The sequence below is a fragment of the Sarcophilus harrisii genome, chromosome 2 (genome assembly GCF_902635505.1).
Source record: "Sarcophilus harrisii chromosome 2, mSarHar1.11, whole genome shotgun sequence".
NCBI classification, from domain to species: Eukaryota; Metazoa; Chordata; class Mammalia; order Dasyuromorphia; family Dasyuridae; genus Sarcophilus; species Sarcophilus harrisii.
Genome location: NC_045427.1, coordinates 494091980 through 494118869, shown reverse-complemented (window position 1 = coordinate 494118869; position 26890 = coordinate 494091980). Strand labels below are relative to the sequence as shown.

At 38.5% G+C, this 26890-nt stretch overlaps 3 protein-coding genes across 6 annotated transcripts in view; 2 read left to right on the top strand and 1 right to left on the bottom strand.

The window, feature by feature from the left end:
• Positions 1-1304: 1304 nt before the first annotated feature.
• LMLN2 (leishmanolysin like peptidase 2) lies at positions 1305-6720 on the top strand. The gene is given in 14 exon segments (XM_031949338.1): positions 1305-1674; positions 1791-1884; positions 1974-2025; positions 3116-3268; positions 3271-3519; positions 3688-3772; positions 3926-4071; positions 4164-4335; positions 4558-4627; positions 4708-4804; positions 4914-5150; positions 5340-5569; positions 5785-5964; positions 6507-6720. Coding segments are annotated over 14 exon segments (2349 nt in total).
• Positions 6721-7388: 668 nt separating this feature from the next.
• On the bottom strand, positions 7389-10795 carry C2H14orf119 (chromosome 2 C14orf119 homolog). 4 transcript variants are annotated; one of them, XM_031955041.1, is made up of 2 exons: positions 10714-10795; positions 7389-8571 (listed from the first exon to the last, which is right to left on the bottom strand). In XM_031955041.1, exon 2 carries the CDS (start codon positions 8568-8570, stop codon positions 8151-8153), a length of 420 nt encoding a protein of 139 aa, XP_031810901.1. In that variant the 5' UTR covers position 8571; positions 10714-10795; the 3' UTR covers positions 7389-8150. The 4 variants fall into 4 exon arrangements, with proteins under 4 accessions (XP_031810901.1, XP_031810900.1, XP_031810899.1 ...); XM_031955040.1 differs by lacking the exon at positions 10714-10795 and adding an exon at positions 10497-10677; XM_031955039.1 differs by lacking the exon at positions 10714-10795 and adding an exon at positions 10223-10490.
• ACIN1 (apoptotic chromatin condensation inducer 1) overlaps positions 10704-26890 on the top strand; it is a 37504-nt gene continuing 21317 nt past the window's right edge. The window contains 5 exon segments of the mRNA XM_031955034.1: positions 10704-10739; positions 10741-10899; positions 12451-12516; positions 15178-15289; positions 24939-25027. Of these exon segments, the coding sequence (XP_031810894.1) occupies positions 10719-10739; positions 10741-10899; positions 12451-12516; positions 15178-15289; positions 24939-25027 (447 nt within the window). The 5' untranslated portion in view covers positions 10704-10718.

Here is a 26890-nt window from a genome sequence, read left to right as displayed (position 1 = left end):
TACATACAACAGGTATATGACAGGGGTGGGGCTAGAAGTCATGGACATGTTTTATGGAATGGAATTGCTGATTATATGCTCAATATGGTTCAGTAATGTGATGTATTGGTTAAGAAAGTGATTCAAAGTTATGATATAGTAAGAGAGGTGGGATATAAGTACTAGGAAGGGCAGAGGATCACCCTGTTCTCTGCTCTGGTCAGGCTGCATGTGAAATACTTTGTTCAATTCTGGGCATCATGATTTAGAAAGGATATTATTAAGTTGGAAAGACTTCAGAGGTCAAGCCAGGAGGTTTGAAGTCTTTTATTTCACATAGAGAGTTTGAAAGAACTAGGAATGTTTAGCCTGGAGTAAAGAATTTAGAGAGGATATAATAGCTTACTAGCTCCAAGTATCTGAAGAGCTGTCACATAGAAGGAGATAGACAGAATTAGAAACATGGAGTAGAAGTTGCAGAATTTAGGTCTGATGTTAAGAAAAAAAAAATCAATTAGAGCACTCACTACTCACTAAAGGTCTTCAAAGTCAAAGTTGGATAACACTATGCTGTATTATATCAAAGAAGATAAACTGTTCAAACTTTGGACTCAATAGCCGCCGAGATTCTTTGATATGGCCCTCAAAGATTCCCCCCAAAGAAAAAGGTTTGAGGTAGGGAAAGCAAATAACTTGTCCTGATTTGGAGATTGAATTGGACCAGAGCAGCTGTGGGATCCAGTTGTTGTGCTTCTTTATTCCCATATTACTTTCTCACTTCTCTTCCCAGTTCTCTGGGCTTTGAGAGCATGATTTATCCAACTATTGTATAATCCAAAAGATTTCCCCCCAAAAAAAGACTCCACAATACTCTAGGCTGCTGATGAACCAGACTAAAATACAATTTAAAAATAATTAACAAATAAAAATGCAATAAGATAATTGCACTTTAAAACTGAGTCACTGCTGCTAGCAAGGATGCTTGTATATGGTTTAGTAGCCCCAGTTTCTATTTGAATTTGACACCTTAGTTTCTTCAACACCTAGCCACAGCAGTTACCACCCAGGATTACTGCTGAGCAGTAATCAGCATGACCTCTTTACTAAGCTCAGCTGAGGCTTCCGGAAAAATTGCCTCCCTACCCCCAATCTTTCCATTTCTAGTCCCCTCAGGAAGAGGCTTCCTTCTTCCCAAGCTTTATGTTTTAAAAAAATGTTTGTCAGCTTCTTGTCAATGACTAGAAAGGAAATAAAAGGAAGGGGAGAGAAGAGATTAAGAGTAACCCTGTTTGTGAGCAGAGCTAGGAAACTAGGTAGGAAGACCAATGTCTACAGCAGGTTGGGAGGGGCCTTTGTGGGGAAGACTATACTCCCAACAGAGAAATTCTCTGCTACTCCTTCATTTGCTGCTGTTTCTGAAGGGAATTAAGGGCCGCTGTCTACATGAGGAAACACAGAGATCTGTGAGTCTTATTGGACCACCTGTTTCCTCATTGTCCCTTGAGCCACGCTCTGGTTCTAGTTCTCTTGACCATTCCAATGCTCCAAGGCCTATTCGTATCCAGGCCTGGTATTCTAAGGAATCAAATTTAAAAAGTGAGATTTTGTACCCTGAGAGAGACTGGAAGTACTGGGAATTTCAGATAGATGCAGTTCTAAGAGAGGCCATTCATCGGATCCAGGGGGTACTTGCAGGTAAGGGGATAGAAAAGAATTGCAATTGAATTGCAATGAATCTCTGAGGAAGAGAGACTCAAAGACCAGGGATCCTAACCTGTTACAGAAAGGCTAATTGACTTCTATCTCCCCAGTCCCACCAGTGCAAGGATCCCTTCTTCTGAGTCGTGATCCAGAACGGTACTGTCAAGCTATCTGGAGGGATCCAGACTCCCCAAATCACTACAGGTGAGTGCAAGCTATCAAGAATGTAGGAAAAATTATTTTCCTAAAACCCCATATTTCTCTAGCTCATTCCAGAAAGATTCTCTTGACAGATGCAGCCTTCTGAACCCTGGCTACGTGGGAGAGAACTGCATGGGGGTAAAGGTAAGTGACTTTTATCAACTATTGAATCTCTGATCAAAGTATAGATTTAGAGCTAGTGCAACTTTTTGAGATCATTGAAGTCTAGCTTTCATTTTGCTGATGAAGAAACTAAGGCCTAATACTAACATGGGTATTATTCTCTCTCTAATCCCTTCCCCCACATTCCCTGTTACTGTTCAGAGGAACACAATCTTCCCAGTCCCTCAGGCAGGCAATCTAGGAATCATTCTGGACTCTTCACCCTCCACATCCAATCTGTTGCTAAGGCCTGTCGATTTCACCTTGGCAACATCTCTCAAATATGCTTTCTCTCTTCTTACACTAATACTACCCTAGTACAGGTCCTCATTACTACATGCCTGGATTATTGTAATAGTCTGCTGGTGGGTTCTCCCTGCCTCAAATCTCTCCTGATTCCAATCCATCTTCCATTCAGCTTTTAAAGTGATTTTCCTAAAACACAGGTCCAATCATGTCTCCTACTTAATAAACTCCAATGGTTTCCTATTGCTTTAAGGATATAATGTAATGTTTGGCATTCAAAGCCCTTTTATAACTACTTTTCCAGTCTTTTTACACTTTACTCCCCGACACATATTTTGGTCCAGTAACACTGGCCTCCTGGACAAGCTACTCCATCTCCCCAGCTCCTGGCATTTTCTCTGGCTTTCCTCTATGTCTGGGACCTCTCTTTTCTCTGTCCTGACTACTAACACCCATCTCCCCACCCCTAACTAAACCTTCTACAAAAAGCCTTTCTCAACTCCTTAATTCCAGCACCTTTCCTCTATTTCCTATTTATCTTATAGTTTGCTTTGTACATGTTTGTTTCCATTGGATTGTAAACTCCTTGAGGGCAAGTACTTTCTTTTGCCCCTTTTTGTAAGCAGAGATCTGTGGCATAGCAGGTGCTTAATATTTGAAATAGCAGAGCAAAAATTCAAACTTATCTTGTACTCCCAAATCCAATGATCTACTACAAATTTCCTTCTCATCTCTGATCTTAACTTCCTGGCCCCCAAATTACTGATCTCTCTCCTACTTACCTGTTTCCCCATTTGGGCCTGTTCCTATATTCCATTCTCTCCAGATTCCTGATTCCCATCTCCGTGGTTATTCCTTATGGCCAGAACAAGGATCCCCAGAATTGATCCAACCAGATGGGCCTGGAATCTCAAATACTGATTTCCTCTTGTATGTACAAGTTGCTCATACTCTGAAATGCCACCATGAGGTGAGGGGTAAATCTAATTGTCTTGTTCTACCTATTCCATAGCTCCCATCTTAATCTCCTAATCACCCAGCTCCCTCATTGTGTCCAACATTGCGGTGCTTCCCACTACTGCCTCCATGTTATTTTATCTCCAGCCCTCCATTATTGCCTATGCTGCCTGCTGCCAGCTGGACAGCCAAGATCGGCCCCTTGCAGGAGCCATCACCTTCTGCACACACCACCTTAGCGGCCTCCACTACAGCCACAGTGACATTGTCATGGTGACTAAATGGGGTCAGGAAGGGCAGAACCAGGGTCACTTATCTGAGGGGGAAGTAAAACTTTTATCTTTGTGGGATAGACAAGACTTGGCAACTGGGAAGTAGAAAAGGAGGACTTCGATCTTCCTGTCCAGTTGCACCACCCCTGCATGTCCTTTCCTTCTTCAGGTTACAATACATGAACTGTTCCATGTTCTGGGCTTCTCTGGACAACTCTTCAAGAAATGGAGGGATTGTACAGCAGGTTCGAGCAGTGAGTAAGGGGAAAAGGCTAGGAGGACTCCTGCAATCTCAACCAGTGGCAAACCTATATATATATCTCTCTCAAACTCCCTTATTTCTTTCAAGTGCTCCTTCTTTCCAAAAATCCACCTTTCTTTTTCTTCACTCCTACCCTGCTCACCAGTTGGAGATAAATGTTCCCCAAGACGACAAGTGACCAGAAGAGATGAATGGGGGCAGCTGATTCTCACCACCCCCACTGTAAGCCACAGCCTAGCCAGGCACTTGGGAGTCTCAGAAGCCATACAAGGAGTCCCTTTAGAGGAAGAGGTGAGAGCAGAGGCTAGAATAAGAGAGGTGTAGAAAGAAGAACAAGCTACAAGTGATAACCTGAACATTCTCTGACATTTTCTCATTTGCAGGGTCTATTTTCCTCTCATTGGGAAGCTCGTTTATTCCAGGGATCTGTGATGACTGCTACCTTTGATGGTGCTCACCGTACTCAGATTGACCTTATCACTCTTGCTGCCTTTGCTGACTCTGGCTGGTATCAAGTAAATCTCAGTGCTGCACAGGAACTGCTGTGGGGTCAGGGTAAGGAATAAGGGATCAGATATTCTGCAGGTAACCAAGAGGGATGTCATTAAGTATGAGTCAAGATCCTACAGGAAAGGGAACACCTTTCAGGTATAATTTTTGCTTGCCTCACAACCCTGAAATACATAGCACAAATATTTTAATCCCAAATTAATAGTAATAGGAGAAGATGGGAATGTTATGGCCTTTTTCCAACTTCCTTTTCAATCCTCTAAGCAGGATCTGGTTTGAACTTTGGTTTGGTGACATCCTGTAAATCTGGCTCCTCAGAATTCTTCTGTGTCGGCAGGTATGTGCACTGCATTCAGACAATGGTGGACAAGAGGTTTGCCTTTGACCTTAAGTCTCACTCCTTGTCCTTTTCCACAGTGGACTGGGCTGTCACTACCTGCACTTTGACAAAGGACAGTGCTCATCGGATTCTCTGTTGGAAGGCTGCCGAATGTACAAGCCATTAACATATCAAGTAAGTAGCCTGAGAGGCCTAAGGTAAGGTCAGTTTTATTTGAGCATGTCAGGACTGAGGCATATACAGGACTGAAGCACAAACTTTCCCATCTCTTGGCCTTCTTCAGAGTGAATGCTGGAAGAAGGAAAATGCACCCCTTCCTATAGCAGAAAATCCTCATGGGGAGATATACCATCCCAAAAGCCGATGCTTCATGGCTAACCTCACTTCAGTCCGGGTATTCAGAAATGGAACCACACCCCTCCCTCGATGCTACTTACATCGATGCACCAAAGGAAGTACATACTATGTGCAGGCAGCAGGATCACCCTGGGTCCTATGTCTCCCAGGGAAGTCTATTCAGGTGAATATACTATACCCAGGTGGGTATAGTAAATAAGAATTGGGAGTAATCTCTTAAGACATTCATTATTTATAAAGGGATCACAAAAATGGTTCTTTTCTAAATCAGACCCTCTTATCTGGAATAGTTGAGAATATGAGAAACATGTAGTTGAATAAGGCCTTTAGCTGTATCTTTATTTCTCCCCAGGTCCCTGGGTATTACGGCCTCCTCTTCTGTCCCCGGGTCCAGTTCTGCCAGGCAAATAAAGATCTCATGTCTCTTCGTCTCTCAACTACAAGGCCTTTATCCCCAGGATTGCTGATCCGGTTGCCCCTAGGACTTACCGGACCCACAAGCTATTACTTGAATAAGATGCAGCATCAGGAACTGATCCAAGCTATACTGCAGGCCCTGGTGATCAGAGCAGGCACCCACATGTAAATATTTAACTCATATTATGTCTAAGTCAGGATTGAAAGGGTCCCAGGTTCTAACTTCTACATCCCTTCTCCAAAGAAGCTATATTTGTTTTTCGACACGCAGTTTTCTAAATGCCTAAATCTAAAATTTATTCTTCAAGAGATTTACATTTTAAATATGAGGAAAAAATGAAACTCTCTCATCTATTCTTTTTCTTGTAATATCAATTCAGGTGCCATTTCCACAGTCCCTCAGTAAACTCTAACCTGGTGTTTACTGTGCACATGTGGGAGTTTCCTGGATGTCAAGGTCCCCCAATTGAGATCCTATATAAAGCTCTGAGCCGATCCCTCAATGATACACCATTAAATGTGGACTATGGTGAAGCCACTTTTACCACAGACTACAATAGGTAAGGAGCCATTCCAAGATATACTCTTTGGCACTTCTAAGCCCTTAACGACAGGGGTAGCATTTAACACCCACATAATCCTATGTTATAAAAATATAAAATCTTATCCGAAGACATGGCCCCTGATCAACAGTGATTACCTTTTGCTAATCAGGTGAAATTACAGAACTTCTCCATTTCCAAGATGAAGGAATCAAAGTCCCACTTTTTCCAACGTTATCATCCAGGATCCTTTTCTATTAAATTCTGCTTTTGGGATCAGTGGTCCTGTCTCACCTCAAAATCCACCAACATAGGTTAAGGTAGACTTCTTTCCTGATACTGAAGTTTCCTGAAATGATATGAATTTAGTTGCTGCTACATAAGACTTGGAAAGGACACTTAGTCTTCTATAATCTATTTTTCTCTTCCCTTACTTTAGAAATTCTTCTATGTGAAAATGATAACTTAGGTTGGGGTAAAGAGGTATCCCTAGAATTGCAGGGGATACAATGAAAATTCCTTTTTAAACTAATCATTAAGTGTTCCTTCTTTATATCTAGGTGGCTGACCTCACCAGGTCTCATTTCCCCAAATCCAGGTATAATTCTGCCCATAGGCCTCAGTCTCATTCTACTTATTCTGGTAGGTACAGGGGGAACTTTGGCCTACAGGAAATACCAAGCTTCCCTTCGAGTCGCACCATCAGCTTCTTATCCTTCATCAGAACTCCCAGGATCAATAAGAAGCATCTCTGAGGGAATGGGAGAAGCATAATGTGACATTACATTGGGTCTAGGACAGAGTATGTCTAACATTTACAATTTGTCTCCAATCTCACTTTTTCAGACCCATGTGATATATACCCTGTATTTCTCTATTTTTTTTCACAAGTTGTTATCTATGCCTACAGAGTTCTTCTCATTTGTCTAATGACTCTAGTTCCCTTGAAGGTTCAATTCAATGCCACCTCTTAGAAACAGCTTTTTCAGTTCCTGTTAGTATTTGGCCGCTACTGACTTTGTATGTTACATCCTTCCCACTCCCAAAGAATCTAAGTTTCTCAAGGGCTTGGACTTTTGGACTTATAATTTAATTTTTACATTCCCAAATGCTTAGCATTCCTGAAACACAATAGGCACTTGATATCATTCCAGATATGGGTTTGAACTTATCTTTGAGCACTCTACCAGGGTTCTGGATCAACCTAGAGCAACAAGAATGCCTTTCCTTGGCTACAGACTGGTAGGGAAGAAAAAAAGCTAACAATGGATCACAATTCATATTTTCATTCAGATAGAAAGGAAAAATGGGTAAAACCCCAAATCAGGAATGAAGACTTCATAAAAGTAGGAGGAACTACTAAGAGGATGAAGATGGATTATATTTATAATCCCAAATTTCTACTTGCCCAAGGCAGTCCTAGAGGAAAAAAAAAGAAGTCATTTAGACTAAACAAGATCATCCTTTTATTCTTGTACAAGTATCTGTATGCTCATTATGGGCAAAGGCCATTTTTGGTCTTTGTATTCCCAGAATCTCATATTTCTTGAATTATAAAAATAAACCTTCCATTACATAGGACATAACTTTTGTTTTCTTAATCTTCATAGAGCAAAGTTTTGAAATAAGAACTTTTGTTACTGACTCCAAAAATATCATAAACATTTTAAGAACCAAAGCTCCTTAAGCTTGGCATGTAATCATCTCTGTTCTATCCCTCCATTTGACTGACCCATTGATACCCCAACATTTAGCTTATAAACCAAACCAGATAGGGTACAGTAAGTAGCTCATTGGTCTAGATTTAGCTAAGCTTTTTGAAGCGCACCTGGTAACTTATTGTCCATTGCTTGCTCCCTTCTCAGGAGTTCCATTTACTCCTCCATCCTTCACCCCCTCCAGTGGACCAATTTTAGGGAGACCTTTTCCTGATGTCAGGCTTCTTTTCAAAGCTTGCAAAGGAAGTCAGGATGACAGAGTTTTAGGAATTTTAGGACAATGTGAAGGAAACAGAATAGCTAACAATGAGGTCTGGCTTTGTTTTTAAAACCAGTTGTGATCCACAGGCTAGGAGTCCAACAACAATAATTCTGAAAACAGACATGGGTGTCATCCCAGACATTTCCTTCACATCTAGGCATTCCCACATCCAAGCTGTCAACTCCTTAAGAGTCATATACTGTTTTTTACAATACTGACTTCTCTTAGTCCTTACCAGCTGTAGCAGCCACTGCTTGATAAAACTTTGCTACAAAGTCTGGCTCACTGACCTCCAGTTGTCTCACAAACTCATTGCGTTCTTCCTCAGCCCAACTTCGGAACCACTGATCCCAGAGTCGAAGCTGGCAATCAAAAATGTGTGGTGGTCGGTCTGCTCCAGACACACTAAGCTGTTCCAATCCTTCTAAGAGGGGCTGTAATTTGCCTGGCACTGCCTTAGCTACCAAATCCTGCAGGAAACGCTCACGCTGGGGATCTGACCAGTTGGCAAACCAATGTAGAACACACTTCATCTCCTGTGAAGTGAAGTAAGACATGGAGAGGAAGGAATAATTGTCTGGAGTAGTGGATAAAGTAGAGGAGGAGGATGGTGATATCCAAGCAGCAGGTGATTTCAGTGACATCCTGAGAGTAAAACAAAAAGAGTTTTAAAATGAATCAAATAAAAATACCCCTAAATTCTAAGGCCCATGAAGGTTCTTGGTATAAAACTTAGCTCTTCAAGTACATAAAGAAATGTACCCCTCCCATATTTAAATATTTGGGAAAATAAATAGCATTTCTTTCTGCTTTGTTTTCTGCAAATAACAGTTCATTGAAAAAAGGTCTGTTTAAAACAATTCTTCATCAAATCGGCCAACCTAACTCCCCACTTCTTCAAACTCATAGCTTCCCTTTGGAATATAACAACCAACATCTCTCATTCTACCCCTTCCTACCTAAGTCACTTCCCCCCCCCCCCTAAAAAAAAAAGAGCAAAAGCAAGAAGCTTCTTGATCTTATTTCCTCTAAAATGAATAAACATTTAACAGCAGGATTTTATAGAGTATAGTTGCACAAGACTTTGAATGCTTTGGTCACTGAATAGAATAAATAATGTTGAAAGTCATCACTAAGTTTCCAGATTAAGTCTTCTTTGAATTGTAAACAGCAATTGGATGGCTTTAAGTGCTTCATGCAGGACCCACTATCTATTTAATTCACTGTGAAGCAATTGTTTCATTTTGCAACTGAAAAAATTTACAGATATAAGGAACTCACCCAAAGTCATGCAAAAGACTAGTAAGAAATGTTAAGTCTTGTGTGCCAAAAGCTCTGGAGAAACAGTATGGTTTGTTTGGTAAGTCAAACATTTGAACGGATGGAATTGATGTTTATATTTTTACTCACGGTCTAGAATTCCCATCTCATTTACTAACATATTACTGTCAAATACTTGAGTTGATTTTTTTTTTCTGGTCTTGTGAAATTATGTCCTATTTCAACTAAGTTATTTTAAATCCCTTAAAAATAAAAATATGAAACTGCTAGCCTAAAAATCCTTTGGTAAAATAAAGTTTTTTCTACGCAATTTAACAATCATGGAGTGACTACTAGGCACTGTTTCTTCTGACAAAAGTGAAAAATATGCAGCAACCATGGTCAACCAATGAAAGCAAGCGCAGACTAAATTATCAGCAACAGCTGCAATCTCACTTCTCTGCCTAAGGATTTGCTAGTCCTTCTTTCATGGGCCCAAATAGGCGGAACACCTAGGAACAGAGGAGCAGGGCAGAATGCAAATTTAGCTCTCAAAACAAAGGAATTCTGCGCTACAATGTTACCATAGGTGTCTTTCTAAGGCAGGCACCGAAATACAGGATCGCTACCCTGGGAATTCAAAAAAACCCCTCGTCTGGAGCACCCGAATTGAGTAGTCCCAAATACTAATCTCAAAGCATAGGGCACAAGTTGGAGGCTCTGCGTGCTACCTCATTTTAGCACACAAGCAATAATACCATAATCTGCGGGCGCTAAATATTGAAGACAATCTTCCCCTTAGACTGGATGTTGAGGACGTGGTGGGGGTGAGGGGAAAGCGAGAAGCTTGGGATCCCTTAAGCCTGGCTCAAGTTTGGGGACCCGGGCTACAAGTTCCAACGCTGCTCCCGAGCCGTTCCCCAGGAGGCTCCCCTCCAGACCAAGAACGAGGGGGCGATCTCGGCCGCTCTGGGGTGGGGCACATAGAGACCCCAAAGCCCAGATAGAAGGTAAGCTGGTCCGAAGGAGAACTGACCTCCTAGCTTACCTCTCGGTCCTCACCCCGGGGGACCTCAGAAGGAAGTCACACGAGTCCGTGAGCTTCGGCTACCTCCGCTATCTCCAAGTTCCCAGCAAACCCCAGGGCGCAACCCACGCACTTCCGGACCTCATACAAGCACCCGAACCCCCTTCCCAAGCGCTTCGGCACCAGGAAGTCGGACGGTATCTCCAAAGCGGAGGAGCCGAAGAAAGCCGAGGGTCTCCGAATCCTGCGCTGCCACTGTTTACAAATGAAAACTAGTCCTAACCTCGGAAGGGCGGAGATGTCCGAGATCTGAGAGGAGTCGCGAGGGGCGGAGCCTAGGGGAAGAATGGAAGCCGCTGATTGGTGCTAAAACAGGGACGGAAATGCCCGAGTGCTCTCGAAAAGGCTGAACGTTCGGATCGTACAGGGAGGGGAAAGGGTTGGCCGTGGCAGTGGGCGGGGTCGGATCGGCACGTTCGAAGGGCGTTGGCGGAAATTACCGAAGATGCCCGAAGCCGTCGAGACGGGAGCCGAGTACCTCACACAAGATGGCGGAGCTGGAGGAGGTGACTCTGGACGGGAAGCCGCTTCAGGCGCTGCGGGTGACCGACCTGAAGGCCGCACTAGAACAGCGAGGCCTGGCCAAGAGTGGACAGAAGAGTGCTCTGGTCAAGCGGCTCAAAGGGGTAAGGAGACTGCGTCGCAGGGGCGTCGGAGGGGAGCGGACCCGGTAGAGACGAGCCGCGGCGGCGGCGCAGGCGCAGTATCCGGGCTCGGCGCGAGCTCACTCAGGCCGCCAGCGCGAGCCTCTGGATCCGCGCGCGCGGTGGTTGGTGGGGCTCGTGCTGGAAGGGAGCCCGTGCCGGTTCCCGCCTTTAACGGCAGCAACGCGAGCTCGAAACGGGAGGGTGCGCGCTGCTTTCCCTAGAGTGTCTTGCGCTTCCTCCTCCCCCACCCCCTCCTTGTTTGTGTCTGTGGTTTCGGCGCATGCGCGGCAGGAGTTAAATCCCACCACCACCACTAGTGTTATTGACCCGTGGGAAGGCGGGGGTTGGCGACGAGGGGGGGGGTTGGGGGGGGGGAGGAGGACTCAGAGTTAGAGGGATAGTTGGGCAAAGTGGCGGTTGGGGTTGTTATCGGGAAGACCGGGTCAGACTAAGAAGGTAGATAGGAACTGGGGCTTGTTTAGGTTGGCACTGAAGTGGTTAATTATATTGGAGAATGAAGTGAAGGAAAAAACTGGAAAAGGGGCTTGGCTGGTTGTGGGCCATTTGTTTATGGGGGTCCCAATTGAGGTAGAGCTGTCATCAGTGGAGGAAACAAGACCGGTTAGTGTGGTTTCGAAGACCTTGGATATGATTGATTTGAGTAGATAATACTGAAAATTGGTAATCAGTGAGGGATTACCATTAGGTCGTTTAATTGACAAAGACATAGATTTGGAGTAGTTGAATTAGAAGATAATGTCAGTGTTTGAACGGGGGTGGGGTGAACATTTTACTAGGAGGAGTGGGTCTGAGTTGACAGATTGTTTGGCCTTGGCCTTGAGGTTGTGTTGTCTGGGGAACATAGTTTTGGGGATTGGGTTGTTGGATCTAGGATTAATGATGCTTGTTCTCTTTCATGGGTTTAGTCAAACCAACTTGCAGTTGTGATGAACCAAAGTGGCTTAAGTTTATTATTTATTTATTTGATTGTTTTTTGATTTGGGCACGTACACCTCTTCATTGGAAAGAATCATAAAGCACTTACTCTTGAATCCGCTACTGTACAAGCCCATCTCAAAGAGCAAGCGCTCTATCAATCTATCAGCTCAATGTCAGAATAAGAACATTAAGCATTAATTTGGAGCTCTAAGGGAAGTTTTAATCTTTGAATTGAATGTGATGGCCAGGAATGGCCAGATTTGAGAATAGGAGGAGCTAAAGGCAGAATAACTGAGGATCCTAATCTGTCACTGGCTTGTTTTTTGTTTTTGTTTTTTTTGGACAGGAGCCCAGCTGGCTTTAATTTATGTATTTATGAGTTTTTGCATCTGTATGTTGAGGACAATTGGCATGGCTGCCCTTATGGTTCCTCTGAAACTGAATGAAAGTAATATTAATAAAGGACTTTGAAGTCCTTGAAAAAGAAGCTTAATTTGAGTGTATATGGTCAGTTTTTCATTTGGAAAAGGGAATGGAGGGAGAGGGTTTAATTTTTTTTGCTTTTCTGAGTTTCTTCTGTCTTCATCCCAGGCTCTAATGCTGGAGAATTTACAGAAACACTCGACACCTCACACTGCATTCCAGCCAAATTCCCAGGTAAGAGAAAGGTTTCATTTAATAATAGTAGGTTGCTGATGTAAATATGGACGTACCAGTGCGTGAAATTTTTATTACTGAAATCCTTCCCAGTTCACATAATTCTCTCCTAAAACTATTGAATTCTTTAGTTCATTTCAGTCATTTACAAGATCCTAAGGAAAAGAGCTGTCATGGTACTTTCTGAGATTCACATATGGGTTTAATAGAATTGTGTTAAGAGGAATGCCTCACCTAGAGTGGGTTCAGAATGTCAAAGCGATGTATTTTCCATCTGAGAGGAAAAAAAAATTATCATGAGGATACTGGACATAAATTTGAAATGGACACTTTGTTAGAATAGTTTGGACAAACAAGCTTATGTTGATGTAGAATTATAAATGGTAGCCAGAACTAGGTTACCCACTAATTTCTCCCTCTTAATAAGAGCCTTGTAGATCATTTAAATTTGAAAAAATAAGTTTTAATCCTTTTCCTTCTGGATATAATTAGTTGTGATACTGGTCTTCTGGCTGTTCCACAAATGAGACACTCCATCTCCTAGCTCCAGGCATTCATTCTTTCTGGCTGTCACCCATGTCTGAAAACACTCTTAACCTCTGTAACTTCCTTTTAAGTCCCAACTAAAACCTCACCTACAAGAAGCTTTCCCCAATCCCTCTTAATTCCATTGTCTTTTTTCTTTTAATATCTCCTGTTTATCCTATATGTAATTTGCTTTTTGTAGATACTGTCTTTTGCCTCTTTTTGTATCCCCAGCTCTTACTATAATGCTTGGCACATAGTAGGAGCTTGCTACTGTTTGATTGGTTATGTGATTTTGGAGAAGTCATCCAAGCTATTTGGGTCTCCATTTTTTTAATCTCTAAAAAGAGAAGAATTATATTTAAATCTGTAAAAGTTCTTTCAATTCTGATAGTCTGGTTCTACAGCAGAACATTAAAGGACAAACACAGTCCTCTCTTATTTTGAACATTTACAGTTTTGCTGTTAGATTAGGTCCCAGGATACTAGGGAAAAACAAACTCCACCGAGGCCCCACCTTTCCCTCGTTATCTCCTCATTAAGCCAGACACTTCCTTAATCCTGCCAGTTTACAAAGCTTTAGTCCAGGTACTTTAATAAGCCTAATAAACTGGCCCAGGCTAAACACTCTCAAATGTTGTAGTGTTTCCAACCTAGCAGCTCTGTTTTTACAAACATGGGCTTAAATTCTTTACAAATCTTCTGATCTGTACCTAAGATCCACGCTTTTGTGAAATATTAAAGCTATATAAAGGCACCAACTTTATAAGTTTTGTTTTTTTATTGAAGTCTTTTCTTTAAAAAAAAAAAAAGGTTTATAGAAGGTAGTAGAAGAACAAAGAAGGATGAGGAAAAGCATGGTCTTAAAGGGCCTTAAATTGTTAATCTTCAGTAATTTTGCCAAAAATTGCCCCCAAAAAGCTGAATTATGAATTTACTTAGCATGTAGATGGACAGGTTTTTAACTCTGAATTAAGGAGACTATTAGACTTTTCTGTGTGTTGATGGACAGTGGTGAAAATTTTGTCTCTTCAGTTGCCTATCTCTTTAGTTGATACAATTTATATTATCCTAAATTGTAAAAAGGCTTATGAAATCTACATACAGTATAGCTATAAATATTAAACCATAATTCTTTTTTTTCTCACTCTTTTTTTATTATTCCAAATACACATTAAGATAGTTTTCAACATTTCATTTTTGTAAGATTTTGTATTCCAAAATTCTCTCCATTCCTCCCTTACATGACCACAAGTGTTATGGTCCAGAACTCTGAATTTGAAACAAAGGATTCTTACAAGGTACTAAGTTAGTGGAATTGATAGAGCCAATAGTTATCTAATTTAGCAGGATTCAGTATGATTGATTTAATCCTACAAGGAGATGTTATGGACCAGAACTTGAAACAAGGTACTAAGTGGAATTGAGGAGACAGCGGTTAAATCTAGTTTAGCATTGATTTAATCTTACAACAAATAATAATTTCCTAGTGATATAATGATTGGTTTGTACTCAGTGTGTAACATATAAGCTAGAAGCCTCAGCCCCCGGGCTGATTCAGAGACAAGTGGATAGAAGGCTGAAGGCTGGAGCACAAACCCTTGGACTCAGAAAGATTCATCCCATCTCACACCACCTTGGTGACAGGCTCTCCTCCTTCACTTCTCCACTGAATCCAAAACTCTGGAAGGTCTAGCCAAGCCTCAAGTGAAGGAGATAAGACTTTAAAAGAGACAATAAAGGATTTGGACTTTAAACCCTGGTTACTCATGTGGTGATTACTGAACTGGACTGAAATGCAGGCTGCTCCCAGAGACCCCAAGAAAACCTCAACAGAGAACATTATGTTTTAGAGAGACTCACTCACAAGCATTCTCATAAAGATTAATAAACATGTACAATCTTTTAAAACATAACTCTTGCTAACATTTATGTAGGATAAAACATCAAGTTGGATTGCATTAATTTGAACTGGATGATTAGAATTAAGAGTTGCACATAATTCCTTCTCTTGCTACCTTGTGAGACACATAGCCTTTCATATTTTATTAGATGTTTCTTCCATTGTACTTTCTTCGTGTTTTATTCTCTTGTGTTGTACTCTGAGATTCTTATTTTTTCTGTTGCTTTTTACAGATTGGTGAGGAGATGAGCCAGAATAGCTTTATAAAGCAATATCTGGAAAAGCAGCAGGAACTTCTCAGGCAGCGACTGGAACGAGAAGCTCGAGAAGCTGCAGAACTTGAAGGTAACCTTAGATTGTCAGCCTCCTCCTTTTCTAGGAGATAAAAGAGAATGAGTTTTTCATATCCATAGGTTTTTCTGACAATGCTGCCTCACTAATGAGTATTTCAGGTTGGAATTGCTAATTTTTGTCTCTCTTGACCCATAGGGCTAACCACTCATTTTTTGTCAGAGAAAGAAGCTTGAGTTGACTCATTTTCATTAGAATCATTCTATCTAGCAGATGGATCTGGAATGAAAGATGTCTGCTAGATAGATTGAGAGGAGGGGGGTATGTGTGAGAGAGAGACAGAGAGATTGTGTTTATAGCTTTCTGTCCTTCACTTCATTTCCACATGTTGAGCTCTGCTTCCCTCCCTTCCTCCTCCCCCCACTCCCCCTTCTGTGCTTTGTAGAAGTCTCAGCCTAGTCAGAGAACAAGATGATCCATCCTGAGGGAGTGGTTTCCTTGCTGCCTTCTGTGTTTCAGGGCAGCCTGGAGACACCAGACCTAGAGGTCAGTAGACACTCAGCTAGTATCTATCCTTCCCCTCTGCACTGCGAAGCTGATGGGGCTGAGGTTATTGTCTCTCCTTTTTTTTATAAGGCTGCATGACAGTTGCAGAGAAATCTGTGGCATTGACCTCTGTTTACTGTATCTCATAGAATTGGTGTCCCTTTGATTCTGCTTTCCTTCTATTTCTGTTTTACTTTTTAAAGTTTGGGGTGTATGTATTTTTTAAAATAAATCATCTCTTCTTACTTAGCCACCTCTATCCTGAATTTAGTTAGTAATCATAGCAATACTGCTAGAACTAGCTCTTTTTTTTTTTTTTTTTTAATTAAATAACTTTTTATTGACAGAACTTATGCCAGGGTAATTTTTTACAACATTATCCCTTGCACTCACTTCTGTTCCGATTTTTCCCCTCCCTCCCTCCCTCCACCCTCTCCCCAAGATGGCAAGCAGTCCTATACATGTTAAATAGATTACAGTAGATCTTGGATACAATATATGTGTGTGCAGAACCGAACAGTTTTCTTGTTGCTCAGGGAGAATTAGATTTAGAAGGTATAAATGACCTGGGAAGAAGAACAAAAATGTAAGCAGTTTACATTCATTTCCTAGTGTAGAATTAGCTCTAACCTGTCACTTTACATCCAGCTTTCCTTCCCAATAAGTATTTTGTAGTAGTTTTCTGAGTTTTCACCACCACTATTAATGTCATCAGAATTCATTGTGTATCTTGTACCAAATTATCTGCTATCAACGAACAGTTATTTAAGCCTGGTCCTTTCCAGCTCTGTATGTTGGCAGTTAAAGACAAATGCTTTCATGATAACCCAGGTGTATAAGGTGTATGTATATAAATAATAATATAAAAAACTAATATGTGAATAATACAATATTAGCATTTTATATAAAAGTTGGTCGAGTGTGTCTAAGGATAGGTTGTGTGCAATGGGTGGACCATTGGGCTTGAAATCGGGAAGACTCATCTGCCTGAGTTCAAATATGACATTTTATCAGACACAGCTGTGTGTCCTTGGGCAAGTCACTTAACCCTGTTTGCCTTAGTTCCTCATCTGTAAAGTGAGTTGGAGAAAGAAAGGACAAATCAGGAGAATCCTATGTGCATTCATGAAGACAAAACTGAATAACAATGAACAGAAACCAAAGAGATAATGATAGGAAAAATTAGTAAGGGAGTTCTATGCATGGTACTGTGGATAAAACCCTCAACTTGAAAATTAGCTTAAAAGGTTTGAATTTGAATCTTTCTGGAGACATTTAATCAACTATGTGATTAAGATAAAGTCATTTAACTTTTTCCAAGTCTTAACCTTTCTCATCTGTGAAATGCCTCAGATTTGTAATGAACAAAGTGTTTTTTCAAACCTCAAAATGCTAAATAAAAGTTAATTGGTTTTAGATTAGATAAAGCGATGGGAAATAGCCTAGTCTTCTGGTCTAAGAAGGTTTCATGGAAGTAAGATTTTAGGAATTTTTTAACTATGAGAATGTTTGGTAGACTAGAAGGAGGAAAGGACACTGCAAAGATAAAGCATTGCTTTAAAGAAAAATTTGATATAGAAGTAAAAAGATTATTAAAAAACCTCTAAGCCAGCAACAACCATTGTTTCTTATTGGTAATTAAAATTTAGCTAAACACCTGTCATTTTAAAGCCAACTTAAGAGTTTAGTTCTCTGAACAGCTCATATCTCACAATTTAGTTCAATTTGAAAGCAGTTCTTTTGACAACTTAATAGGTTATTTTAAAATCCTAGACTCTTCTCATTATTTGGCAAATTTTATCCTTGATCATACTGTACTTTTAACTAAAGTCTTTCAAGGGAAGTAACTGTCTTCTAAATAATACATAGAATTTTTTTTCTTTTTAAATGTTTTATTGAGTCTCTTGCTCCTTTTAAATTTTTTAAATTCTGAACTTAAACATGAAAAACAATATTTTCATGAAGAAAAGCAAAACAGAAAAGGATTATATATGAAACTGCAAATCTTTAATACATACAACTTGGTTTTTTTTAAAAGGTATATAATAAATTAAGCATGTCACTTTTATAACTGTCCTCCTTGTCTGTGCTTCCTTCTGAACTTCTCTTTGTTCTCTGCATTTTTTGAAATGCTTAGGTGACCTTTTTTTTTTTTTTTTTGGCAAAATGATTGCTAGCAACCTTTTCCTCTCAACCTCCCCTCTTATTGGAAAAAAAAAAAAGGAAAACACAACTGTTGCAACAAAAAAGCAAACTCAGGCAACAAATTCATATTTTCCTTGTACCAAAAAATGTCTTACTCTGCACCCGAGTTATCAGTTTTTTTAATAGGTAGGTACCATGTTTCAAATTTGGTTCCTCTGGAATCATGAGTGATCCAGTGAGTGCATTGACGAATTCTTAAATCTTTCAGAGTTGTTTTTCTTTACAGTGTTGTTGTTAACTATATAAAATTGTTCTCCTGGTACTGTTTACTTGACTTTGTATATAAGTTCATATTTTCATATATTTCTCTGAAACCATCTCCTTTTTTATTTCTTAGGAGTTTTAATTTCCTCACTTGATAGCCATTCTCTTAGAATCCAGTTCTTTGCTGCAACAAGAGCTGCTATAAATATTTTTATAACCCATAAGTTCTTTTCTGATCTCTCTGGGACATAGACTTAGTAATGGTATCACTATGTCAAAGAATATGTATGCACAATGTACATACAGATAAAGCTCCAAATTGCTTTCCAGAATTGCTGGACCAATTCATGACTCAATAGTAATATATCAGTGTTCCCATATTTCCACAGCTATTCTAGCAGTTGTTTCCCTCCTTTTTTTTTTTTTTTTTTTTTTTTTTTTTTTTTGACATCTTTGCCGATCTGATAGGTATGAAGTGTAGAATCTTAAGAGAGATTTTAATTAGCATTTCTCTAAGTATTAATGAGTTGTAGAATTTTTCATGCCTGTTTCCTATACATGTTAGCTACCAGACTCTTTCCTTAGAGAAACTTGGCCTAAAGACTTTTCCCCCTCAATTTCTCTTCCATTTTAAATTTTATTGATTAATTTGTGTAGAAGATTTTATGCAGTGATAATTTTCAGTTTTCTTCGTCTGATCCTCTCCAACTCTTATCTGCTCATGAATCTTCTAGGGGCCTATATCCATTTGGACTTTATTCTGGTATATGGTGTCTGGTATAAGGTGCTCTAAACCTAATTTCTGCCAGACTGCTCTTAGAATTATTAATGAGCCATTTTGATGGTCTAATTAGTTTTTTCTAAGAACTCTTAACTTCCTCTTTCCTAGTCATTTCTGAAATGTTTCTTGAATCCCTTTTATATTACTAACATAACATATCATCGTAATTTTTCAGGGTCATATACTCTAACCAGAAAAGCAGCATAAACATATGAAGATTGAGCTGTTCTTTTAATAAGCATATCATATGGACCCTCTCTTCCTAGAGCATATACAGTGTTCTAGCTGGGGAAACACAACAACCCATATAAAAGTAGTTTATAAAGCAAGTCCATCTAAATGGAAGTAGAAAATATTGGAGGTTGAAGGAAAGATAAATCACTGTGGGCTAGAGTGGTCATAGAATTTGAATAGCAGAAAATTAGAGGGCATTGTTAGAACCAGGAAAAATGTTATGACATAAAGATTGAAAGTAGAAATGTACATGGCATTTTCAGGAAATGAAATAAACTAATTTGTTTAGAGCAAAGGGTTCATTTCGGGGAACAGTAAGAGATAAAGTTGGAAGTATTATTTGGAATCAAATTGTAAAAGGTTTTTAATGCTAAACTACAAATCTTTACCTTACTATTAGCTGAAAATTATTCTTTGAATATTGGAGAGTCAATAAAGTTTTTTGAATATATGAATGGTGTGAACACATTGGAATATTATCCGTTTCAACTATGCTTTTGAGGTGAAAGTGAAAGATGAAAGGCAAGAGCTCTGGAATAAAAAGGAATACATGGTGGAAATGTTTTGCATAACTTCATATGCCTTCTCAATGGTGGAGGGGGATGGGAAGGGAGGAAAAGGAAGAATCTGGAATTCAGGAGTTTTAAAAACAAATGTTAAAGATGGTTTGACATGTAACTAGGAAAAATAAAATATTAAGTAAATAATGATGATAATAAAAAATGAACAAAATAGCAAGAAAAGATTTAGAGATCGATCAGGGTTTTAGCAGTGTCTAATGGTAAGAGTTCACTGCTAGGCTATACTTGTCATCATCACTAGTGAAGGAAAAAATATAGCCAGATTTCAGAAAAGCCTGGAAAGACTTAATGAACTTATGCTGAGTGATCTAGCAGAACCAGAAAATATTGTAAACAACAACAGCAAGATTGTGTGGTGATCAACTGTGATAAACTTAGCTCTTCTCAGCAATTTGGTGATATGAAGCAATTCCAGTAAACTTTGAATGGAAAATGCAATCCACATCCAGAGAGGGAACTATGGAGACTGAGTGTGTATTGAAGCATACTGTTTTCATCTTTTTTTCCCTCGTTTTTTTTCTTTCTTATGTTTTTTCCCTTTGTTCTGATTTTCTTCTCCCAACATGATTCATATGGATATATGTTAAAAAAAATGTATATACATGTATAATCTTAATAAAAAAAAAAAAAAAAAAAAAGGATAACCAGGAATCATGAAGAGAGCCAAATAATGAAATACATATATATTTGGTAGTGAGTGATAGGTATTCCCAACAGTTCTTCCAGTTATCTTTTAAACTGTAAGATTACTATCTCTGAACATAAATTTTAGAATAGGTTCAGCATTTGTTAGAAATCTTTTATGAAGCATTAATAATATAGAGCTCTAACAATTCCTGACGGAATCAGCGTTAATGTCAGGTATATATCTAGAACATAGATTTTTTTTTTTTTTTTTAAGTCTTAAATTGTAAATCTGGCACAAGAGAGATTTTTTTAAATGACATTTTAGTTGTTGATAATAGAGATTATTTATAGATTTCCAGAGATTTTTGATTATTCCTGATTTAAAGATACATTGTAATAAACATATAGTTTACAGACCAATCCGATGAGTTTTTACTTAGTCTTCTTATTTATCATTCTGATAATTTGAACCCTTAACTGTCATCAAAAAGTCAGATGTTTGTCAATATGCTAATCAGGTTATATTGATTTAGGTGCTGTCAGCATATAGACATTTATCTCCTGTGTATATTTTATAAAGGAAACTCTTTAAAAATTTCTATTTTTACTTTGAAGGTATAAATCTCTCTTAGATTTTTGCCTATCTCCTGCTTCCTCAAAAATTTTTCTGAATATTTAGGGAGCACTTTTTTCTCATGATACCTTAGAAGTAGTTGTGATCTCTGTGAACTATCTGATCTCCTTTTGTTTCCTACTAATCACTTTATAAGAAAATCCCTTTTTCCTTGCTTAGTTCAGCTAACAGAAGGTTGGAATTTTTCTGAAGGAACTTTTCCCAGGAAATAGGGAGAAATAAGGGAATAAGCAGTTATTTAGCATCTATTGTGTATCAGGTACTGTGCTTAAGTACTATTACATATGAAACTCATATGATAATATAAGGTAGGTGTTCTTATTATCCCTATTTTCTAGTTGAAGAAACAAAGACAAACAGATTAAGGGCTTGCCTAGGGCCATATAGCCAGTAATCATTGGTGGCCAGTTTTAGGTCTTCCTGAGTTTAAATAAAAGAAAAATAAAACAAAGACATAATGAAGCTATAAATTTGTAGAGTATAGCTTTCTTAACTGCAGGCAAGTGACAGATTGTACTACCAAATAGCTTCATAGGTATGTGGGCTTTATTCATTTCTTTAAGTCCTGACTGATGGTAATGCTGGAGAATGTTAGACCACACTGCTTAAATTTCTTGCTTAAAATAGATTTCAGTGGGCATTACTGCTAGTATCTAGTTAGATTTTTGTGCTTCACAGAGCCAGTTTCCTATTTTTTTCTAGTTATGAGTCTTTCAGTTGTCTGTTATTTAACCACATTGCCTCCTATGAATGCCAGTCTCTAATTCCTGTAGTGGCTAAGAAATCATTTACCTTTTCCATTCCCAAAGATTCTTTCCCCAGCTTTTAAAGGTTGCTGCACTAATATTACAGTAGTCTTCATCACCTCTTTTTGAATTCCATAGACTTCAAGAAATTCTGACCTTCACCACGTTCCTGACTCATTTTTCTTTTATTTGATTGTTCTGCAGCATATTCACCAACTACTTGTTAAATCTGGTTGTACTCCTTGTTACCATTCAGCTTCTTCACACCTTTTTCTAAGCTGGCATTCATCCTAGTGTCATGAACAACTCAGCCCCAGGCAGCTCCTATGACAGACCATCTTTCCCAGGTGAAGCCCCTAAATTCCTTCTTATTCCAGAAGCAAACTTTTAATTCCCTATCTCATCCCATTGAGCTCATCTCCCTTTTAAATTTACCATTTGATTCCTGGTTTCTGTTGGAGGGATGCTTCTAGTGCTTCAATTAGTTTGTGGACCAGTGGTAACTGGCAAGTTATTGGTACAGTACAGTCACTAGCAAGTCACCAGACCCAGCTGCTTCTTCAGCTTTTTTTTAACTCCTCACTTTGGTGCCCTTCTGCCAGAGACTGTCTTTGCAATGTTACTTTATAGGTTCTGAGTTATCACACAAAATTGAATGAGAAGACAGGTTCTAGGGCTCAGCTCAGCCACTTAGTGTATGGGAGAGTGGATGTGATCTTGGATAAGTCATGCAACCTCTCTCAACTTCAGCTACTGATCTGAAAAGGAGGAATTTTTATCTGCTTTGTCATCACAACATTAGGAAGATTAAATAAGATAATATATGATAGAAGAAAGAATTTTTTAAATTGTGAAATACTTTATAGATGTATAATTTAACAGTAACACATTTTGGTAAAAAATGACTTATTTAACTTACATTAAAAATATGGTTTTTATAAAGCACTTTAAGGTTTGTAAAGCACTTTTTAACCTTGAGAGGTTGGTGCTATTATCCCCATTTTACAGGAAGGAAACTGAGATAAAGTTTATATGACTTGGCCATGCAGGTGTCTAAGAATGGAATTGAGCTCTGGTCTTTCTTGACTTTAGGTTCAATAGTGCATAAACTGAACCAACTATCTGCCTCTTCTAAATAAGGAGGGAAAATGGATTTCCTCTCTTTTATCAATTATCAAATCTTAATTATGTACATATTAACATTTAAGTCTATCTAGTATTCAATTCATATGTTGTAGTTAGTTGACCTTGTACTTTTCCATAATTTTATAGATATGACACATTCTTTTTGGTCTTAACAAAGGGACTGATTAGATGACCAGCTTCTTTGCTGTCTTCAGTAGCATTGCCTTGGATGTCATTTTCTAATTTAAATTGTTCCGAGTTTTCATTGAAGATTATCATAGCACCAATAATATTGGTCTCTAGCAGATGGTTCTTGGACTCCCACAGGGTCTGTCCACAATTCATTCTTTTTAACCCTAGAAATTTTATAGGTGCAGGTAGTGTGAGGCTACAAGTTCCTAGTCTCTTCTTGTTGTGAAATTTGGCATCAGTCCTGCTTGAGAAAACTCATAGAGTCCAATTAAGAATTCTTCAGTAAATTCTCACCAATCTAATAGAAGCCTTCTAGTTAAGTTATTAGGACAATAAAATCAGGAAAAGAGAAGAATTTAAGAGTTAAGGAGAATACTTTCTGCCCTACTGGGAAGATTGATTTAAGCAAATTGATTTAAGTTTGTCCACCATTAGTGTGGAAAGTAGTTTCAGTCTCAGCAGTGATATAGAAATAAGGTAGTTAGCTATCATCCTAGAATATAATTATCTTTGGACTGTTTAATATACTGTTTTCTTAGGTGTGTTTGTAATTCTAGCTTATCAAAGAAGCTTAGTGTACCATATTGACATTTTAAGGTATTTGAATTGAATCCAGCCTTAAATTTTACAAATGAAGAAACAGGTGGCCAACTAGAATGTTAAGTGACTTGCCTAAAGTACATTTCCTTTGTATGAAAGGAAAGAACTTTTTTGTCAGCTACATATAGGATGGGTATCCTGTGTGATATCTATGTGGATCTATGTAAGCAAAAATGTATGTGCTATGACAATCTGTTTAAAACAAATTAGCAGTCAGTCAGAACAAAGGTTCACAGGAATAGTAGATCTGTAAAATTAAGAAAATTTTGTGTGCTTGAGTAATAAGGAAAACAAATGGAAACTTTCTGGAAGTTCATGTATATTTTTTGGAGTTAATTGAGAGCAGAATTGCTTGTTTTTAAATGTGTCCCAGCTTGGTCATATCACCTCTCCATCACAGGTTGCCATTCTTTACAGCTAAAGAATTACTTAGGAGAAATGATATAAAAGATGTCCTTAGAGAAATGTGTGACTAGAAGCAAAGATAAGGTGACCACCCAGTGAGAGTGAAGGAAGGATAACTAATGGACAGCTCATGGCCTCCATGGATAACCACATAATGCTGAGGAATCACCCCTCTTCTCCCCCTTCCCCCCCCACAACTTGTTGGATGAGTGGGTGGCTCATGAGTGGATTTCTTTAAATTGTTGGAAGGAGTGCCCAGAGAGGAAAGGGGGTAAGCTTTTAAATAGTACCTATTATCTGCAAGCACTAGGTTAAGTCCTTTCTTAGTATAATGCCTGGCATATAGTAGATACTATCAAAAAACTCCTTTACATTATCTTCACAAGATAATTAACATTTTATAATTGAGAAAACTGAGGCAAGCAGAGATTGAGTGACTTGCCCTGGATCACACATCTAGGAAGTGTTTAAGATAGTATTTAAACTCAAGTTTTCCCGAATCCAGGTCCAGAATTCTATCCACTGTACCACCTAGCTATAGAAATTAGATCACACATCCTTTGACTTATTTACAGAACCTGAATTGATTTGGAAATATTTTTTAAATGTTCAATAGGAACAGAAATGACAACCCAATTAGAGAACTCTAACAACTTTTTTGCAGCAGATTTCTAGAGTCTGTACTAATACTGAAGTAACAAATCAATGTTTTCATCTATCTGGCCAGGGTAGATTTCATGTTAGAATTAAATTCTATAAGGAAAGCAACAGTGGATAAGGTCCCTGACAAGATCCTGATCTCATTTATTTTTCCTTTTGGTAGGAAAAAGCTGTTCCATCTCTGAAGAGAAAGGTGAATCTGATGATGAAAGACCAAGAAAAGGAGAAAGACGGTCATCCAGGGTGAGACAGGTAACTACCTCCTGATGCATACTGTCTTTCCAAGAGAATAAAAATGCTTCTTGTCTAACAGAATGGTTTCTCGAGACTGTATGTATGAAGATACAGATAAATGACTTCAGGTTTAGCAAATATAATTTAACCACTAAGTGCAACATACTTTGTTAAATGTTAAGGAAATATAAAGATTAAATGACAAATCTGCTCTCATGAAGCTCACAAACTAGGAGATTGTAATATAAAAGTAAAATATAAAATTATTGATGACAAATTCTTAAGATATAAGCCAAATAATGTTTGAGATTCTAAGAGCAAAAATAAATTATTGATTGGGGTCTGAAAAAGGGTAAGGAAGGAAAGGCTTTATAAGTATATCTTAAAGGGTGACAAGGGTTTCACAGGTGAAGATTTTTGGAAAAGTAAACAAGAAAGGCACAAAAGTGAGATTATAGGATATATGTATGAGTAGAATCTTAAGTAGGGCAAAAAAGAGCAACTAGAGGGAGGACATAATGTTTTACCATAGTCTAAGTAGATTTGGTGACACTTTCTTTGGATACAGTTTGTAGTCAGTAAATATAAAATGCCAATAATATGTCAGTCACTATTCTAAGAGCTGGGAATACAAATAGAGAAGAAGAAAAAATAATCAGTCCCTACCCTCAAGGAACTTAACAATCTAATGGAGGGAGATGACTTAAAAACAAAAAAGGAGGTGAGAAGGAAGGGGCATGGTGAAGTCAAAGAACTCCAAAATGAATATTGGAGGAAGGGACAAGGAAGGAGAATTGAGTTAATGATTCCAACCTTCAAACCCCAAGGACAGATGAAGTGTGAGTATCAAGGCTGATTGAATCTTGCAAGATCATGAGACTTATAAATAATGAGGTTTCCTAGAATATGGTGAAGTCAAAGAATTGCGCAATTAGTATAGTTGGGAATGAAATGTCTATCCTGTACCCCCTCCCTAAATGGAGGTTGAGTTTGTACTGCTCCTTGAGCATATAATATAATATATCACTCATGACAGGAAGAACTAATGTAAAAGATTGTGGAAATAGAATCAACTTAATCTTAAAATTGATTTGTGTGGTTAATGAAAGGCAGAAATTTTAAATGACACCATGGTTTCAGAGTTGAGTGTTTTGACTAAAGCAGTGAAAAAGTACCATTTACAGAAATAGGAAAGTCAGAAGGGGGATCAGTTTTGGGTAAAAAGAAAAGTTTGGTTTTGAATGTGCTGAGGTTAAGATGTTAACTAGAAATAAACTTTAGAAAGTGAGATGTGTGACTCTAGGTCTTGGAAGAAAGGTCAAGATTTAGGGCATAGATTTTGAGACTCCACCACGTATAGTATTGAAGCATAGATAAATGTTTAGAAATTAAATTCTTAGGGAGAGCATGTAGAGAGAAGAGACCAGGGACAAATTCTTAAGGGAAATATTAAGGAAGTTAGCAAATGAATTAAAGAAAAAAAATTAAAAGTAGGAGAACCAGGAAAGTATCGTCTTGCTAAAGCCAAGGAAAAGAAAAGTAATTCAGTAAAACAGTGATCAGTAGTGTCTAAAACTATAGCAAAACTCTAAAACTTTTTCATTATACATACAAAGTCATGCAAAATATTTCCACTGGAAGAAAATGTAAAAAATATGCTTTAGTCTTAGAGTTTATCAGTTCTTTGGAGGTAGATAGCATTTTTCATCATAAATTAGAGTTGTCATAGATCGTTGTAATGATTGGAATTAGCCAAGTCTTACAATTGATCTTTGCAATATTGCTATTACTATGTACAACTTTCTCCTAGTTCTGCTCACTTTATTCTGCACCAGCTCATAAATCTTCCCAGGTTTTTCTGAAACGTCCTCCTTATCATAT

Excerpts from the sequence above, each read along its gene's own strand:
- C2H14orf119 (XM_031955041.1), bottom strand. The coding sequence starts at position 8,570 with ATGTCACTGAAATCACCTGCTGCTTGGATATCACCATCCTCCTCCTCT.